Source organism: Silene latifolia, chromosome 11, assembly GCF_048544455.1.
Source record: "Silene latifolia isolate original U9 population chromosome 11, ASM4854445v1, whole genome shotgun sequence".
Classification (NCBI taxonomy): domain Eukaryota; kingdom Viridiplantae; phylum Streptophyta; class Magnoliopsida; order Caryophyllales; family Caryophyllaceae; genus Silene; species Silene latifolia.
The window spans coordinates 192,298,256-192,318,326 of NC_133536.1; the positions used below are offsets into that span (position 1 = coordinate 192,298,256).

General features: G+C 35.9%; 1 protein-coding gene across 1 annotated transcript; it reads right to left on the reverse strand.

Annotated features, from left to right (window-relative positions):
• Positions 1–9,987: 9,987 nt before the first annotated feature.
• LOC141612204 (uncharacterized) lies at positions 9,988–12,355 on the reverse strand. The gene is made up of 3 exons (XM_074430929.1): positions 12,243–12,355; positions 10,343–11,166; positions 9,988–10,235 (listed from the first exon to the last, which is right to left on the reverse strand). The coding sequence occupies exons 1-2, from the start codon at positions 12,259–12,261 to the stop codon at positions 10,394–10,396; spliced, it is 792 nt and encodes a 263-aa protein (XP_074287030.1). The 5' UTR covers positions 12,262–12,355; the 3' UTR covers positions 9,988–10,235; positions 10,343–10,393.
• Between the last annotated feature and the right edge of the window lie 7,716 nt (positions 12,356–20,071).

Here is a 20,071-nt window from a genome sequence, read left to right on the forward strand (position 1 = left end):
GGGAAAAATGAGCATTTGTTTCTTGTGAAAACTTACAAACATGGTACCCTTACCATTTCATATCTCATATGATTCGATTTAGTGGAAAAATAATTTAGATAAAATGATAGAATCCCCAAAATGATCAAGTAACTCAAAGTAACTTGATTGAAGTCTAAACCATATCGAATAGCGTTTTATTTCTTATCCAACCACACATTATTCCGTAATGCGTGCTAAGAGAGATTATCTTGTGATACTATACCACATTTCCTTTGGCTTATATCAAAGTCTTCACTTTGATAATCCCATCACGACTAAATCGTGCTTCTTCGAATTTTTGAACTTCTTCAAAAATTTCTCTATTTACCTTATTAAGTGAACACATTAGTGTCGACCTAAATCGTTGGTAAAAGAAAATGATCAACCTATTTTGGATCAATGATTTACAACCTCGATCTCCTTTTCAACCAAAAGGCACGAGACATCTTGCTTTGAATACAAGATACGCATATACCATTAACAATCTAATGGTTTCAAGAGTACTTGATAACTCTTTGCGTTCATCATTCCAAAATTTAAGGTTTAATCTTGGGTTACCAATTTGAGTCTTGCATCATCTTCATGATATATCGTTCTAGTTTGGTTTAGAATATTATCACCTTGATAATGGGCTAGCCATATATCAAATCGTGGTGTAAAGGGTCACAAAAGTGAAACCTCTTTTGTATCTTAACAAGTATGTATTCTTATTTAGAGTCTATGCACTTAATAGTCACAATTAAGTATAACTTTAAATCCAAAAACTAGATTGCGTACACAATTACTCTATCTCTCGACATTATTGTTGCTAGTCGTCATATTCTAATCATCCTATGTATCAAGTACAATGATGAAAACCTCCATTGGTTTCTAATATTGACGAATTAGTACTAGCAAAATTTATGTTAATCATATAAACATTTAAAAAAGAAGATCCTATTAGATGTCCCACAACTAATTTGTTGATTCTTCAATAATTTGGGGTAGTTTCCTTTCTAGTGTCCAACATTTAAGACAATGGAAACTTTATCGGTCGGGATTGATAGGTTTAGTATCGCTATTCTCAACAACTTTACTTTTAACATTACCTTGTATCAATTCCATTATTATCTTTACTTCTTGAACCTCGTCCTCATCTTAACGGTTTAAGAGAATGCTCCCACTCATTTCAATGAGTCTTTGCTTTGAGAAGCAAAATTGAATTCATGAAGATTACTCTTCATTTGTTCGTTTTAGTCTTAAAACTTTCATTGAAGTGGTTGCGATATTTTGGTCAATTACGAATTTCAACAAATCTAATTACCAAAACAATTTATCATTTCAAGGTACTTAATTCAATTAAGTATATGAAAAAACAATCCATTGTAAGTAGATGTGTTAGTCAAGAATCAAAAACCTGTTTGATAATGAATAACTTTAATCTTTACTCTTTACAAGAGATCCTTAGCAATGGTTCATTTGAGGTTTTAGAAGCAAATTCATATTTGTCTTTAGTTACGATATTTTAATGGAGATTTGAATCAAAAATCGAAATGATATCGTATATGAATTGTGGTAAAGAAATAGAACAATATTATAACGGAATAGTGGAAAACTTAACATTTATCGTTTTATTAATACTTGTAAACAAGTATAGCATTTACATAGTGACCTCTACCCAACTATGATAAATGTTTCCAAGATCCAAATTCATATTAACTTGGGCACGGTGGGGCCGATACATCCCTTATCAATATAACTCGGTGGATTAACTCTTTAATCGATTCTACTTTTAGAACTCTTGGTCGATAAAATTACATTAACATTTATCTTTAGCCCAAAACACATCCGATAAGGGCACGGTGGGGCCGATACATCCCTTATCAAAAAACTTTTGTTGAGTTCAACCCAAATTTCGAATAAATGTGTCCATGATCCAAATCCACATCAACTTGGGCACGGTGTGGCCGATACATCCCTTATCAACATGAATTCGGTGGATAGACATTTATCACTCACTTCCCCTACGTAACAAGGTTTGTACCCCGGTGTGGCCGAGCGCACTCCCTCACGAAATAGGTTTTCATGGTTTCTACTCTTTGGTAAGGCTAAGTCTCAATTGTTTATTTTAGCGAGAGGTCATGTCAATTTATTATCTATCACGTTTTAAGTGAACTAAAGCGGTGAACTACGATAATTGTAATTGACACGGTCGATAAACTCGATAAAATGACAATGCATGTTTTAGTTATGGCGATTTAGCGATGTATGCGACATAAAATAAAATGCAAGCATGAAAATAAATAAATAAATCCTAGTATGGCCTTTCCTAAAATAGAAAAACTATTTAACTATTACATATTCAGAAACCAACTCCATTGGTCCCTTGAACTTCGGTTGTGGCACGCATCTCGAGGTAACACCGTCTTTATGTATCGCCTTCTTGAAGAAATCCGTCTTTGGGAACTCCGGAATGAATAAAATTACATAATAAATTACATAATTTCCTATTATACATTTGTAACTAAAATAAAATAAATCTATTAAATTACAAAACGGTGATACGAGATCACAATAAAATTACAACCGAATCGATATTCCCATACATTTCGGGAAATACCAATTAAAATCTAAGGCCATAGTAAGTAAAATTACATAATTCAAAAATTACATAAATTAAAATTATGACAATCATAAAGAAAATGCAGCATTATAATATGTATGAACATGCCCAATTTTATGCTAAATCGCCTTTAATTAGCCAATATCGTATATTACTCGGTTTTTACGGATTTGCGTGATTTCAACATTTTACAATCACAAAAATTGCATAAATTCATATTTATGCATAAGTTAATTACCCTAACCTCGTAGGACTCAAAATTTAGTCTTCACTAATAATTTGACCATAATTAACTCATATTTATAAAATTGTTCATTAATGGACCAAAAAATACAAAAATAAGCTATAAACTTCAAATAAATCACAAAATTTCAAGTAAATTCAAAATTTGAAATTTAAACTCATGAACATTCTAGAAAAATACCATGACACTCATAATATTCAAAAACTTAGGTTAAAAATTTCGAAATTTTTTTTCGGAAAAACAATGTTGCGGTTTATCGATTTTTTAATAAAATAATCATAAAAACATGGAAAAATTATATTCATTAACTTTTCAATTTTATATCTGAAAAAGATAATAAAATGCAACATTAGACGTTTTTCCTAAGCCATAGATTATGTTTTATTAATTTTTCACTAATAATGTCACTATTTATGCTATTTTTCTTCAAAAATCCATAAATCATGCAAAAAGACTTCTTTATAGCCAATTATTTTACACACATCTTGTAAAATTGCATATGACAACATATTAAATTTCTATGACCAGATTCGAAATTTAACTCATATTAACCTATTTTTCACTTAAATCTGAATTTAATAATGAAAAATCCATTTTTCGAGCATAAGAACTCATAAAATTATGAAAATTTCCAGATCATCTAAAAATAATATATGTGAAAACATATCCAAAAATCACCTGAAAATTCGAAGTTTAGCTAATTTTCGTCCAAAAATGGCATTTTTACTCATAAAATCACATTTAAATGCCATTATTGTATAATATGAACAATAAAAAATCCGTAAAATAACCAAAATATCCTAAAAACATTTTAGGATCAGAAATATTAACATGCATGGATTAATTTCGTGATATATCATAATAACACAAAATATACAAGTTTTATATGTTATTCTTTATAACTCGGAAAAACTTTTAACCGATTTGCATGCAAACAACCTTGGCTCTGATACCAATTGAAGGAAAAGTAGATCTATATACTTGACATATTCATATATATGTTATAAATTAATTTCTCATAAAATTAATAAAGGTCTTATGCATGCAAACATTAAAACAAAATAAGGAAGAAACATTATTCTTACATTGAAGATTTCGGTTTTATGGGCACCAACAAGATCTCCTTCTTGTTAGTTCTTGAGCATTCCAAATAATGGATGAACAAAGATTCAAGTATAGAATCTCTCCCAAAAGTGAATACCCAAGGAAACCTCTCAATAACAAATATTATTATGATCTAGTAATAATATATGTTTTACTATAAAATTGACACAAAATAAATTGTATTTTTCCTCTTGAATATTTCGGTCAAGAGGGAGCATTTTATGAGGTTTTATTTCTCTAGAATTTTTATAAGATTGTAGAGAATATCATTTTTCTTACACTAGAAAAATGAAAGATGTGAATGAATGAATTGTAGAGGGAACACTCTCTCTTTTCTTGGTGAAACCGGTTGGAGGAGTATTTGTGCCCAATGCATGGGCAAGTTTTTCTACCCAAGAAATGTTATATAATAATCGATATCACGAGAACCATTAAGATCAATAATTAAATATGCGGAAGCGTACCGGAAGGATTCATGACCATTGTGTTTCTTGATCTTCCATGATAAACACCCCTTTTGATTTCTCTATGGCGATGGGAACCAGAGAGATAAAGCAACACTTTTTCTGTATTTGTATTAAAAGGATTTGCCAAAGGAATTGTGTTATCATGGGGACCAAACACCTGTATTTATAATAATGAGACACCTCTTCGGGTTGTCCTCGTACTGTTTCGTATCTACCCTCATCGATACCGAACAGTAACTATATGTTTTACACATTAGTTTCCACGACCCTTTAGTAAATATATATATCCTTACCGGTATAACTTTATTGTTGATCACTTTAAATTTACGGTTTAACTTGTATAATAGTGCAACACATTTAATTACATTAGTGGGCCTATAAATGGTACGATTATAAATATATTCGGATATATAAATATTCCAACAATCTCCCACTGGGCCACGTATGTAATTATTTATATGTGTATAACTTTAATGAGCTCCCGGAATGCACTGTCATCTAAAGGATATTCATCGACAATCTCGTCCATCAATGATATCAGTATAGGATCAAAGAGGTTGTCATCACATTATTGTAACTAAACCCATCAATGGTCACAATACTAAATATAACTGAATGACATAGATCAATCGTGGATGTATAAGATGAAAATTACATGGAATGTGATCTGCCCATGCCTATTTTCAACTGGTCCTACCTTAACCTTAGTGGAGATAAATGCTTAAAGCATTATTGTCAGAGTGTACAGAAACTGAAAACTGAAACTGAATAACTTAAATTCTGCAGAATCTTAAATGTATATTTACATATATATAAAAGGGAATTATACATACAAAAGAAACAAATTTCGCACTAAAACATGATTTCTTGACTGGACTTTACCCCCATGTGAGCCGTATGCTCTAGGAACTTATTAGGAGGTAATCCCTTAGTGAGCGGATCCGCAATCATGAAATTTGTCCCTATATGTTCAACTGAAATAGTACCACTCTGTATACGTTCCTTCACAATGAGGAATTTTCTTTCAATGTGCCTGGATTTACTTGAGCTTTTGTTGTTATTAGAGTACAAAACAGCTGCTCGATTATCACAATAAATTTTTAGTGGTCTTTCTATGCCATTCACAACTTGTAATCCAGCAATAAAATTACGTAGCCATACGCCTTGAACTGTTGCTTGGTGGCAAGCTATAAATTCCGCCTCCATAGTAGAGTCGGCAATTAGTGATTGTTTCACACTTTTCCATAAAACGGCTCCTCCAGCCAATAGAAAAACACAACCTGAAGTGGACCTTCTGGTATCCAAGCATCCATCAAAATCGGAGTCTGAATATCCGATGATCTCCAAATTATTAGATCTCCGATAAGTGAGCATGTAGTCTTTAGTTCTTTGAAGGTACCTTATAACCCGTTTTGCTGCTTTCCAATGGTCCATGCCTGGGTTACTTAAGTATCTGCCTAGCACTCCAACTATGAATGCTATATCTGGTCTTGTACAAACTTGAGCATACATAAGACTCCCTACCATAGATGCATAAGGGATCTTTTGCATTTCCTTAGTTTCAAGATTGGTCTTAGGGCATTGATTGAGACTAAATTTGTCTCCTTTAGCGACCGGTGTGTATGCTGGTTTACAGTCTTGCATGCAAAACCTCTTTAATACCTTATCGATATAACCCCTTTGAGATAATCCAAGAATACCTCGAGAACGATCTCGATGAATCTGGATTCCTAACCTAAAAGAAGCGTCACCAAGATCTTTCATCTCAAAATTATTCGATAGAAATTTCTTGGTGTCGTGCAACATGTTTATATCGTTGGTGGCAAGTAAGATGTCATCGACATATAAAATCAAGAATATAAATTTACTCCCACTGAACTTGTGATACACACAATCATCAACCGTATTAATCTCAAAACCGTATGAAATAATTACTTGATTGAATTTGTGGTACCACTGACGAGACGCCTGCTTGAGTCCATAGATGGATTTCTTTAGTTTACAGACCATCTTCTTTGGGTCTCCTGACACAAAGTTTTCTGGTTGCACCATATAAATTGTTTCATCAATGTCGCCATTAAGAAACGCTGTCTTTACATCCATCTGATGTAGCTCAAGATCGAAATGAGCAGCAAGTGCCATGATAACTCGGAAAGAATCCTTAGTAGAAACTGGAGAGAATGTTTCTTTATAATCAATTCCCTCCTTTTGAGTAAATCCTTTAGCTACAAGACGAGCCTTATATCTTTCCACATTACCCTTCGAATCCCTCTTGGTTTTAAATATCCATTTACAACCAATGGGTCTCGCACCTTTAGGTAACATAGTTAGATCCCAAACTTTGTTGTCTTGCATAGATTTAAACTCGTCATTCATGGCATCGATCCATTTCTGAGAGTTAGAACTATTCATGGCTTGTTTAAAGCTGACTGGGTCATCTTCAGACATTCCATTAAATTCCTCATGTTCTAGGAGATATAACTCATAATCTTCTGGGATAGCACATCTCCTCTCTCTTATAGATCTTCGTATTATTTGAGGTTGTTGAGTTTGAATTTCCGGTATCTCATTTTGAATGAGATCTGTATTGACATTATTCTGATGAGGATTTGTGTTGACATTATTCTCAAGAGTATTCGTATTGACATTATCCTCATGAGGTTCCTCATTTGTGTTCACATTATTCTGAAGAGTATTCGTATTGACATTATCCTCATGAGGTTCCTCATTTACTTCTCCAATAATGACAGGTAAATGAACCTGAACATCATCATAATCAACACTAGAAATCATAGGTGATTCCTCCTCGAACATAATGTCATCATCTTTATTTCTCCCCCCAAACTCAACATCCTCAAAGAATGTGGCTGTTCCGGTCTAAAAAATATTCTTTAATGTGGGATCATAAAACTTAAAGCTCCTTGATCGTTCGGAGTACCCAATAAAATAACTGCTAACTGTTCTGGAGTCCACTTTACTTTCATGCGGCCTATAAGGCCGCGCCTCGGCTGGACATCCCCAAATATGAAAATGGTTTAGACTAGGCTTTCGACCTGTCCATAGTTCATAAGGTGTTTTAGCAGCTGCTTTAGTAGGCGCTCACTACTACAGATACAGGCTATAACAACGGTCAAAAACCGTTGTTATATAAAAAAGCGGACGTTGTTAATGCGTCCGTTGTAGAAGGTTTTAACAACGGTTGGCTTACTTAAGGAAACCGTTGTTAAAACTATTAACAACGGTTTTATGTATAAAAACCCGTTGTGGAAAGTGTGACACAATTTTGGGGGGAAAGTTATAACAACGGGTTTTAATATACAAAACCGTTGTTATAACTAAAGACAACGGGGTGTTATAAAATAACCGTTGTTGTTTGTTCTTAAAAAATTAAAAAAAAATTAAATTAAATATTACTAGATGCATGCATAATTACGGCCTGTTAGAATTCCGATGCATGCATTATTACTGACATCACTGTACATATGAACGGATAATATGGAATTAGAAGGGTTAGTAAACGGATTTGAAGGAGCATTATTGAGAGATATATGATGATGATTATGGTACAACTTCCTAACATATTTATTAATTAAAAAGCAATTAACTCAACCCACACACATTGCTTAGTATAAATACATTGCATATCTCAACTAACATTTCCATTATTATCTCATATATTCATCTCCAAACTCTAACTGTTAAAACAAACTCTACTTAATCTTTCAAATCAAACTCAAAAAACTCTAACAAAATGAATGATTTCATCCTAAAGACTCTTACCATGATCGAGAACAACAACAACTTCATCCGCCGGTTCCTCCATATTGAGGAAAGTTTCAGGAGCTACCTTGTGGAAGCTCGAACCGCATCAAGCACGCCAAAGAAGATGGCTTGACGGAGCGCAAAGAGTTGCAGCTATATGACGATATAGCAACTGCTGAACGGAACCTCCAAATAGCCAAGGAGGAGAGGATGGATACGATAGAGCACAATAAGATCCTCCATGAAAATATAAGAATTGCATTTTTACATATGTAATTTTTTTTTTTTTAATTTATGTATTTATAAATATATATATATATATATATTAATTATGTTTATCTTACTTCTTCATCTTGCTTCTTCATTGTTTTAGTAACTAATTATGCGAACAATACTTAAACAAATAACATAATGGTCGATAAAAACACATATATGCAAAAGAAATAAATAGAAAAAGAAAATAATGACGATGAAAACAGTGACGGCGAGATTTACCTGATAAATACAGAACGTAATAGACGATGAAATCAACAGTGACGGCGAGAAGAAGCGACGATGAGAAAGTGAGAAAGAGAGAAAGAGAGTGTGTGTTTTGTGTTTGTTTGTCTGCTGTGTTTGTGTTTGTGTATTAAGGGTTGTGTTTTGTGGCTGCAGCAGACTTCTGTTTGTGTGGTTTATACAGTATGGAAGGTATTGACAACGGTTATTAAACAACAACCGTTGTGAAATATGTTTTAACAACGGTTGTAAAAAATACCCGTTGTCAAATATGTTTTAACAACGGGTTTCAAAAGTAACCGTTGTGATTACTTTTCACTAACTTTGCGCCAATTTTGCGCCAAATTATTAACAACGGTTTTGCATGTGTGACCCGTTGTTAAAACTAATAACAACGGTTTTTATAACCATACCCGTTGTAATTTATTTTAGTAAAATTCGCGCCATACATTCTACAACGTCTATTGTGATTTTCGTGAATAATCGTTGTTAAAGGGGCGTTGTAGTTGCCTAAATTTGTAGTAGTGGCTCTATTTAGAATATAAGCTGCAGACTTTAATGCTTCTCCCCAGAGTGATGTGGGTAAGGTAGAGTGACAAATCATACTCCTAACCATGTCTTTAAGAGTTCGGTTACGCCTCTCAGCTACACCGTTCATTCTAGGCGAACCTGGCATAGTATACTGAGGGACAATTCCACACTCCTCTAGGTATTTAGCAAATGGTCCTGGACGTTGTTCACCTGAACCGTCATACCTACCGTAGTATTCACCACCACGATCAGATTTGACTGACTTAATTCTTTTGTTAAGCTGAAGCTCAACCTCGGCTTTAAAAGCCTTGAACACGTCAAGAGACTCCGATTTTTCATGAATAAGGTAAAGGTAACCATAACGAGAGTAGTCATCTATGAATGATATAAAATATCGTTGACCGTTCCAAGAAGCCTTAGGGAATGGCCCACATATATCGGTATGTATCAATTCTAAGACGTCCGTAGCTCTGTATGCACCTAACCTTCTTTGTTTGGTTTGTTTGCCCTTAATGCAATTTACACATACATCAAAGTTTGTGAAATCAATTTTATCCAAAATACCGTCAGACACAAGCCTTTGAATTCTCTCTTTCGAGACATGACCTAACCTTTTGTGCCATAATGACGCTTTATTTTCCTTATCAAATTTTCGCTTTGTACCACGTGTTTCCACGTGCAGGTTTTCACAATATGATGCAACATTATCAATCATATATAAATTATCGAAAACGGATAAAGTACCAGTACCAACAATATTTGAGTTTAAAGATAAACCAAATCTTTTATTATCAAATGTACAACAGTAACCTGATTTATCCAACATAGAAATAGAAATTAAATTACGTCTAAATGAAGTTACAATAAATGTATCTTCTAAATCCAAATAAAAACCAGTTTTTAATAATAATCTAAAAGTTCCTATTGCATCAACTTTGACTGATTTCCCGTCGCCAACATAAATGTATCTTTCGGCATCACTTGGCTTTCGGTGCGTCAGACAACCCTGCATAGAAACGCTAATGTGAGTAGTCGCACGCGAATCTACCCACCATGTGTTTCTAGGTACCGAGGCTAAATTAACTTCGGAACAAACCAAATTAAGAAAAATACCTTTCTGGGCACGCTTAGCGAGCCATCCCTGATATTTGGTACAATTCTTCTTTATATGTCCTGGTTTACCACAGAAAAACAACCACTAGGTTCCTTGTCTTGTTTTTTCTGATCAGGCCCCTGATTATTTGCAGCCTTGTTCTCAAACTTTCTTTTCTTGCCTTGACTTTTATCTTTAGAGGTACTAGCAAAGAGAGCAACCTCAGCCTTATCATATTTAAGTCTCTCTTCCTCTTGCACACCATATGAAATGAGCTCATTTAGAGTCCATTTCTCCTTTTGACAATTATAACTTACCTTAAACTGTCCAAATTGTGTTGGAAGCGATAGTAATACCAAATGCACGAGCAAGTCGTCTGATAAGTCGAGTTTTAGTCCCTTAAGTTTTGAAGCAATGTGAGACATTTCCATGATATACTCCCTTATGTTTCCTTTGCTGATCTTGAATTTCATTGAAATCAACCGCTGTAATAATGTACTTGTCTCGGCCTTATCGTTTTTGACAAAACGTTTTTCAATTTTAGCAAGAAACTCCTTAGCATTGACAATATCATCAGATACTGCACCTCGAAAAGCTTCTGGAATACCACGCTTTATGATCATAAGACTCATGCGGTTAGATCTTTCCCACTTCTCAAAGTCCCTCTTATCATCGAGGGAACTTTTATCCGTAAGAGGAGCAGGACAATCCATCCTTATCGCAAGGTCAAGATCCATGCACCCAAGTACAATCAACATATTTTCTTTCCAATCCTTAAAATTGGTCCCATTTAATACAGGAATGTTACTCAAATTTCCAGATACGGTAGAAGCAGATGAATTAACTGAAATATAACATATAATAACTTCAATAAGTAACATGCTCAAACTAAATACATTTAAAACAGAAGTATATATCCCATCTCAAGATACCGGTTACAACATTAGGGTCAAGTCTTTGGACAATAACACTAACTGAAAATGGTACTCTTGTTGTAGTGATCAAACATTGACAATAATCATATGAACATAGACTTCCTTTGGGTAGACTTATATCCATACTTAATCAAAACCATATAATCATCACTTGTTTACCACCACATGTGTTGTGTGTACCTCTGTCAAATATGAACCTTCCTTTGGGCCGATTCACAAACGCATAGAAAATACACACCCACGTAATTTAATGTTCTCAACAAGTTAACCATCACAAGGTTAGCCTTCCTTTGGGCCGACTAAACCTTACCAATTAACATGTCAAGAGTCATTAGACCTATATTTTATATATACCATCTGCAGTATTAAATATTCCTTAAACATTCCGACAGTCGGAAACAGATAGTCGGAAGCGTGAAATGAACAGATAAGTGTGATTGGATATATAACCACGACAACATCTAAAAAAAGCATAACTTGAAATTTTCACTATATCCATGATTTAATAAGCATGCAGTATCATTCATCATGATTTTAAATGACCCATGATGACAAGTTGGCAAATTATGTCAAGCGGCAGAAGAAGACAGGAACAAATGCATGATAATTAAATCAAAAGAAAAAAACAATTAATCCATTTAATTAATTCACAAATTGGGATGAACCACATATTGACGGAAGTTATAGGTATAGGATAAACATGAATCAAAAAAAGGACAACCATAATCAATTCACAGACAATCGATTGTATAATCAATTTGGTTAGACAGAACCACCGGATGATCAGGAAGAAAAAATAAACATGTATTATACAATCATAATAACCGTCGCATGGACATAAACAACAAACCATGCGTCTATCACAAATACACGGATTAAATCGATTTTAATGATTCTTCGTGATACGGCTCTGATACCAATTGTTATATAATAATCGATATCACGAGAACCATTAAGATCAATAATTAAATATGCGGAAGCGTACCGGAAGGATTCATGACCATTGTGTTTCTTGATCTTCCGTGATAAACACCCCTTTTGATTTCTCTATGGCGATGGGAACCAGAGAGATAAAGCAACACTTTTTCTGTATTTGTATTAAAAGGATTTGCCAAAGGAATTGTGTTATCATGGGGACCAAACACCTGTATTTATAATAATGAGACACCTCTTCGGGTTGTCCTCGTACTGTTTCGTATCTACCCTAATCGATACCGAACAGTAACTATATGTTTTACACATTAGTTTCCACGACCCTTTAGTAAATATATATATCCTTACCGGTATAACTTTATTGTTGATCACTTTAAATTTACGGTTTAACTTGTATAATAGTGCAACACATTTAATTACATTAGTGGGCCTATAAATGGTACGATTATAAATATATTCGGATATATAAATATTCCAACAAGAAAATGATAGGCATGCAAGACTAGTAGTTAGCTTTCATGATTGTGTTTTCCACTTAAAACAATTTACACAATTTTTCACTAACTCCCTCCAATATTTTGGTACATGTATATAAAATGGGAGGTCCATTTTATTTTGTCATTTGTCAAGTGTAACATATGTGACATGTTACTTGACATATGAAATTGTAATGTATTTTTAACATAATAAAAATCAACATACTCATAAAATATGTCATATAAAAAATCGACTAGTAATTCGTAATTACTTGTACCAAAATGGTTTCCAAATTATAAACTACAACAATCTGTATTTATAATAATTTATTCATTCCGTTTCAATTGTTTCCGTAAACAATAATTTCATCTAAGTAATAAAACAATTCGATTACTTAGACCGTGTCTCATTTAATCATATTTACAATAAGATACGTAAATTATACTTACAAAAGCATCCGTCAATTTTAAGCAATTTAATTAACTCGTATCGGTATACGATTAATTAAATAATCAATTAAGAGTATTTCCCTATAGGTATGACCTAAGGGGATCAACTGATCACCACCGTCGCACGACAGTAATGTCAAACTCTAGTCAGCCAATCATTACCGATATGTGTGGACCAGTTGACTGTAAAATATTACATCCCACATGTATTCTTAAAATGAGATTTAATAATGATATTTAAATCATGTGATCGCACTATTATTGAGGACACATTTCCCAACAACTGCTACTCACACGGCCGCGCCCGAAGGAAGCCCTAGCACTAAACCCTGACCCAGAAGAAACCCCTCTAGCTTGATTGTGGTTGCCTTTCTTGTGACTAGACTGGCCTCCACCCTCACTCTCAGCCTTTCTTTTCTCACTTACTCTCTCCTGAGCCATCTCAACCAGCCTCTCAGCTCTCCCAGCTCTCTCATTGGCTTCCTTAACATCGGTAAGGACTCCCACGGGTAACTTCTCCATAATCTGGGGTGTTAACCCTCTTTCAAACCTCAGCGCTAGGTTCTCCTCACTCAGACCCATATCCTCAGCATACCTAGACTTCTCATTAAACTGCTTGTAATACTCAGCAACTAACATATCAGATGTCATCTTAAACCCATCGAACTCCTCTCTCAGCTTACTCCTCACATGTTCCGGTACAAACTCCTTCCTCATAGCTCTCCTAAACTCTTCCCAAGGTATAGCAGGTAAGCCCTGGTTCACATACATCTCTCTAGCATCCACCTTCACCGTATCCCACCACTTGCCAGCTGCGTCCCTCAGGTAGAATGCAGCTTGCTCCACTCTCATCTCATCAGGACAATGAACCATGTCCAGGATGTTCTCCATCTCACGATCCCAGTTGTCAAGAAGGTTTGGTTCCCCGGTCCCCGTGTACTCTTTTGGGTTAAACCTCGCTATATAGAGACTAATCTTAGAGTGATCAACCTCCTTATCCTTATTCACTTTCTTTAAGGCCTCTGTCAGGGCATATTTTTGCTCCAACATCTTAACAACATCATCTATGTTCATGGTCTCAACTCTCGCATAGTAAGCGTTTCTCTTGGGCGGCATCTTGAAACTATATATAATAAAGGGTAGACATAAACACACGTACTAAACCTCAAAACACGAAAACAGACTGCCCAAGACATACTCGATCGAGTACCCAAACCTACTCGATCGAGTAAGAGGCTACTCGATCGAGTGCCCAACATACTCGATCGAGTGCCTCGACTCCAGAACCCAAACAGACCTTCTGACCTCTAACATACTCGACCGAGTAGCCCGGCTACTCGATCGAGTGACCCCCTACTCGATCGAGTTCCCGAGGTACTCGATCGAGTGCCCAAAAACACGATTCTGGATTCAAAATCGTCAAATAGCCACTCGATCAAGTTAAACCCACTCGATCGAGTATCTCACCTACTCGATCGAGTATCCCCCTACTCGATCGAGTCATGCTGACTCGCATAAACTACCCGCATGTTATCTCACATCTCCCAACGTACTAAGCAACATATAAACTCAACATGTGATATAGCTAAGCATTCAATTCTACCAACTTTTCATAAATTCAACGAAACAGTTATATCATATGATCAAATGCCACATAGTAAACATTCATCATGCTTTTCTATTTCAACAACAGTGCCGTATATCTCATCAATATTTCATTCATATATCAATCCTCTACTCCAAACATCCAACCATTACGACATACTTCATCACATTCACACACACAAGTTGACAAACAACACATATGACTTGACAGACACCCCCCCCCCCATGTGACCGGTTCAAAATTGTAGGGCGATTTCGCGACTTTAGGACGTCTCCCAAGACTTTGCATTAGCTCCTACAACCTTTACCCCGGGTTCATTTTAATTGACTCCCTATATTCATTGGGTTCATTGGTTACAGGTTTCAGGATCGTCGCTCTGATACCATTTTGTAACACCCCCATACTCCAAGTGCCTTACCAGGACCACCCAGGTATAAGGATGTTACCATCTCGATTACCCGAGGCAATGATAATCAAATAAACAATAGAGAAACAACGTTTAAATAGAAATACTTAGTGAAAGGTTACAATCTCCAAAACCAAAACCAAAGGTACAATACATGTTCTCAAACTGGCTGTTTACTGATCTAACTGAAATGTCATAAAAACTACTAAGCTACAGCGGAAGACTTCTATCATCAGATCGTGGCAATCCCAGCTATCCCAGTACTCATCTCATACCTGCTCAATATCTGCTCAGCATCCCCGAATGGATCACCGCAGGTTTTAAACAATAATCGGGGTCAGTACTATTTACATAAATCATATAACCAATTGAATAGAAAACAATACGGCTCATACAATCATACACAATCATCCACTTCACTCTATCTCCGTCACCGACTGTCCACTGGACCAGCCCTGCCAGTGGGGGACCGCAGCCGTTCCCACCTAAGCCCCGCTCATCATACCGAGCGATAACCCTGTCCCATTAATGTGCACATCCCCTTCCGTGGCGGGTTTCACGAAGGGCGAAACTAGGGCGTGAAGCCACTCCCGCAAGTGACTCCACTCAGCCGAGAACGCATCTCGAGGACCATAGACAACCAATCACATCCATCAACAACAATCAATCAACAACCGTTACGAAACCAAACAACAAGCACTAATTACAACACAATCACCACACATTATGTAACTAATACTGAGTAGGGAAACCCTACCTGGAAAGCACAATAATCAGACGATCTCACAGCTGATATCAAAAAGCCTCCTCTACGAATCCTCCTCCTAACATACAAACATATAATCACTACCAAGCATAACACACTACAAAACTCCCAATTCCCAAATTAGGGTTTAACTAACTTTAAAGAAACATTATAAAAATGGTATACAGGTCTTACCCTTGACGCAAGGATCACAACGGTATAAAGAACGATGAAATCCGACCTTCCAAACTCCGGGATTTGCTAACAATGCGATTAAGGTGATGAACGTACTTTGCTTTCTCTCTTAACAGTAAATTAGGTTTTGAAAAAGTGTTTAGAACAATGACGGAAAAGATTATATACCTTAATCGCATAATTAACAAAACCCGAGAAATAACTCCGCGTAAACCGGCTACTCGATCGAGTATCTAAGGTACTCGATCGAGTAACCCCTTACTCGATCGAGTATCATAGTTACTCGATCGAGTACCCAACAGGTCAGATACTATTTTAAAACGCAACTCTCCCTTACTCGATAGAGTACCCAAAGACTTATAAATACGGAGTATTACAACCGTCGCACGACAGTAATGTCAAACTCTAGTCATCCAATCATTACCGATATGTGTGGACCAGTTGACTGTTAAATATTACATCCCACATGTATTCTTAAAATGAGATTTAAACATGTGATCATCATGATCGACAGTTGTGATCGCATTATTGTCGGAGGACACATGTTCCAACAGATAATAGTGACGTATCTTGGTTACCTGCTGTAGAAGGCTTCACTGTGTGCAAAGAATTATCAGTCCTTAAAGTTTGAAGACCTAAATGCATTCCGTGCAAAGAGCTGGCAAAGTGAAGAATTCTTGCAGGATCAACATTGCTATGCTCAAATATAATCGAATTACGAGTGAGCCAGATCGACCGCAATACAGAAAAGAAATAGAGAAGGGATGAAGATCCAGATGCTGAAGTCCGATGTAGGTACGAAATATGGTCAGCTAGCCATCGAGAGAAAGAAACATCAGGGTTATCAAGCGAATGTATGCCAAGAATCGAGCTGCGCCAAACATGATGGACCACATCACATGAGCGAAATAAATGATCACGATTTTAAGGAGAGCTTCGACAAAAAACACAAGAAGTATCACTTTGTAAACCACGATGAGCAAGAGTCGTCATAGTTGGAAGGATATCATGCGCCAGTTTTCAAATAAAAATGGCAAATTTATTTGAGAAAGGAAATTGCCATAAAATCTTCCAAGGAAAAGGGCGGAGCAATGGTGCAGGAAGTGTTGCTTTAGAGGAAAGATACTCATACCCCGATCCGACAGTGTAGCTACCGTCTTCAGTATATTTCCAATAAAGGAAATCATCTGAAGCAAGCACAGGAGGTTTCATAGCAAGTATATCTTTGGCAGTACTCGGCTCAAAAAACTTGAAAATAATCCTTGGGTTCCAGGAACCATCAGTAATTACCAAATCAGAGATAGTCGGAAGTAAAGGGGGAAGGGGTTGCTTCCAAACTGGTTGTTTACCTTGTACCCAGAGACTAGAAAAAAGGTCAAAGGAAGCACCATTACCAACCTTCCATACTAAAGTAGGCTTACATGAAGCAACAACACGGCAAATTCCTTTCCAAACATAGGAAGGTTGAGCAACTTTAGATTTAATCCCGGGTATAGGAAGGTCTTTTCGGTACTTCGGAGCTAGATATTTCGCCAGTAGTCCTGTGGGTTTATGATGGATACGCTCAAAAAATTTTAAACAAGACTTAGTGGATGTTTGTTTGTAGATCGGCCAAAAATGACCCAATGCGAATAACTCGACCCATACCTAACCAAACTTATGATCTGAGTTTGACCCTAATCTGAATTGATGACTTAATCTAACATATATAATCTGACCCGAATGTTTATTGTTACGAACTGATTATTATCTAAAAATAACTTCATAGTAGTTGATCTGAAAATGACTTGAATTCAAAATGCCCCGGACCAACCCGTTCCTAACTCTTGAAAACCCGGAAATATCCTATTCAAACCCATGACCCTACCCGAATCCATCCCTATTTACCGTTTACCGAACATATTTGTTTGTTTCTAAAAACATGGGTATTTTAAAATTTGACCAATTATGAAGATACTTTTTCATGTTTCTTTTGTTTTTTTTTTGTTTTCTTTATTTTTTTTAAATATAAAAAAGGTATTTCTAAAAACATATATATGAATCAAGATAAATAGTGAAAATTATTAATTTACGAAAATTACTTATGCTTACTTGGTTTTTGAATATCGTTCTCTTGGTTATTTAAAAAAGGGTTTTTTTGTGAAACACAACCTTTAAAAAAAAAATTCCAAACACCACCTTTAAAAAAAAGTTTGTAAAACACAACCTTTAATAATTTTCTTTTTGTCAAACACGACATTTGACTGGAGGACGCAACATTTTGCAATGGAGTAACTTTCAGTCGATGTTTGAGATAGCAAACGAGGTCGGTCCGAGGTGTTCTTGGACTTATTGGAAAGATGGAAATACAAGCATTCTAGGAGTTATGAACACGAAGGTCAAAGATGGTCTTATGTGGGGTCTATTTCCGTGTAAAGTAAGCCTGGTCGGAGAGGATAACTGTAAAACGAGTGGTCATGGGATTTTTCATGGGTCTTCAAATGGGAGTATGATGATTTGTTTGGTCTGAAATTTGGTATATAGGTAGAGGGGAGTGCAAGGTAGGTCTTAGTTGTGTTGTTTGTGATGCTTGTTGGTTGCATATGGTGGTTCGAGGGGAGTAAATTGGAGGTAAAAAAACAATCAGAAGGAAACCAAAGTAGGATTTTTTTCGTGGGTCAATTCACTCACCTCAAACCACCAATTACAACCAACAACCACCCCAAAGAACACAACTACGACCTACCTTACACTTCCCTTTACCTACATACCAAATTTCAGACAAAACAAAACATCCTAACCCCATTTAAAGACACACGAAATACCCCATGACCACTCGCTTTATAGTTACCTTCTCCGACTGGCCTTACTTTACACAGCAATAAACCCCATATAAGACCACCTTTGACCATCGTGCTTATAACCCCTGGAAAACTTGTATTTGCACCTTTCCAACGAGTCCAAGAACACCTCAAACCGACCTCGTTTGCTATCTCAAACATCGACTGAAAATTACCCCATTGTAAAATATTGCATCCTCCAGCCAAAATGTCGTGTTTGCCAAAAAAAAAAAATTATTAAAGATTGTGTTTTACAAACTTTTTTTTTAAAAGATGGTGTTCGGAATAGAAATTCACTGTATATATCTAAAGGTGGCAATCGTGTCACTCGGGTTGGTTACGGGTCGGGTCATATCGGGTTCGGGTTATGTTGGGTCAAACATGGGTTCGGGTCGGTTCGGTTCATGTCGGGTCATCTTCCGGTAGGGTCGTCAGCGGATGGCAAGTCAGGTCGGGTCATTAGCGGGTTAGTGTCGAATCAGGTTATTAACATATATTTAATCCTATGTATTTAGTTTTAGATGGTAATTTTATGTTTAAACAATGGGTGGTGTATTGATTGTAATATTAAGTGAAAATAATTAAGATAAATGTCAATTTGGTTTTATTTAAACCATTATTAAGCTAGTTCATTATCGGATCATCTATTAGGTTGAGAAAAGATCGGGTCACAGGTCGGGTCAGGTCAGGCCGGGTCGGAAAAATAAGGCTGCTATCAGTTATCGGGTCAATTCAAGTCGAGTCAGCCCAGTTTCGGTTCACCCAATTTCCATATTGTATCGAGTTGGATTTCGGGCGGGTCGAGTTCCTCAGATCGGGTCAGATTTTGCCAGCTCTTTATATATCAACTAAACAAGTACTTTCTCATATACATGTCAATTAGAATGAGTATATTGATCGATTGAAACGTAAGGGGCACTTAATCAACTGCTCCAGCACTATTTGATTTTGAGACAACGCTTGTTCTTCGACACTTGATTCTCACTCTCACAACGGAAATGGTTAATAACCAATATACTTAATGAATAGTAGAATGAATTAGATAACAAATGAGTTATAAACTCCCAAAACAGAAATAGATAATAATTAATCGGAACGGAGGGGGTAAATACTACTTCGTAAAACATTATAATAAAAGTTACACTTACTTGCAAAAAAAAAAAAAAAAAAAAAAAAAAACAAAA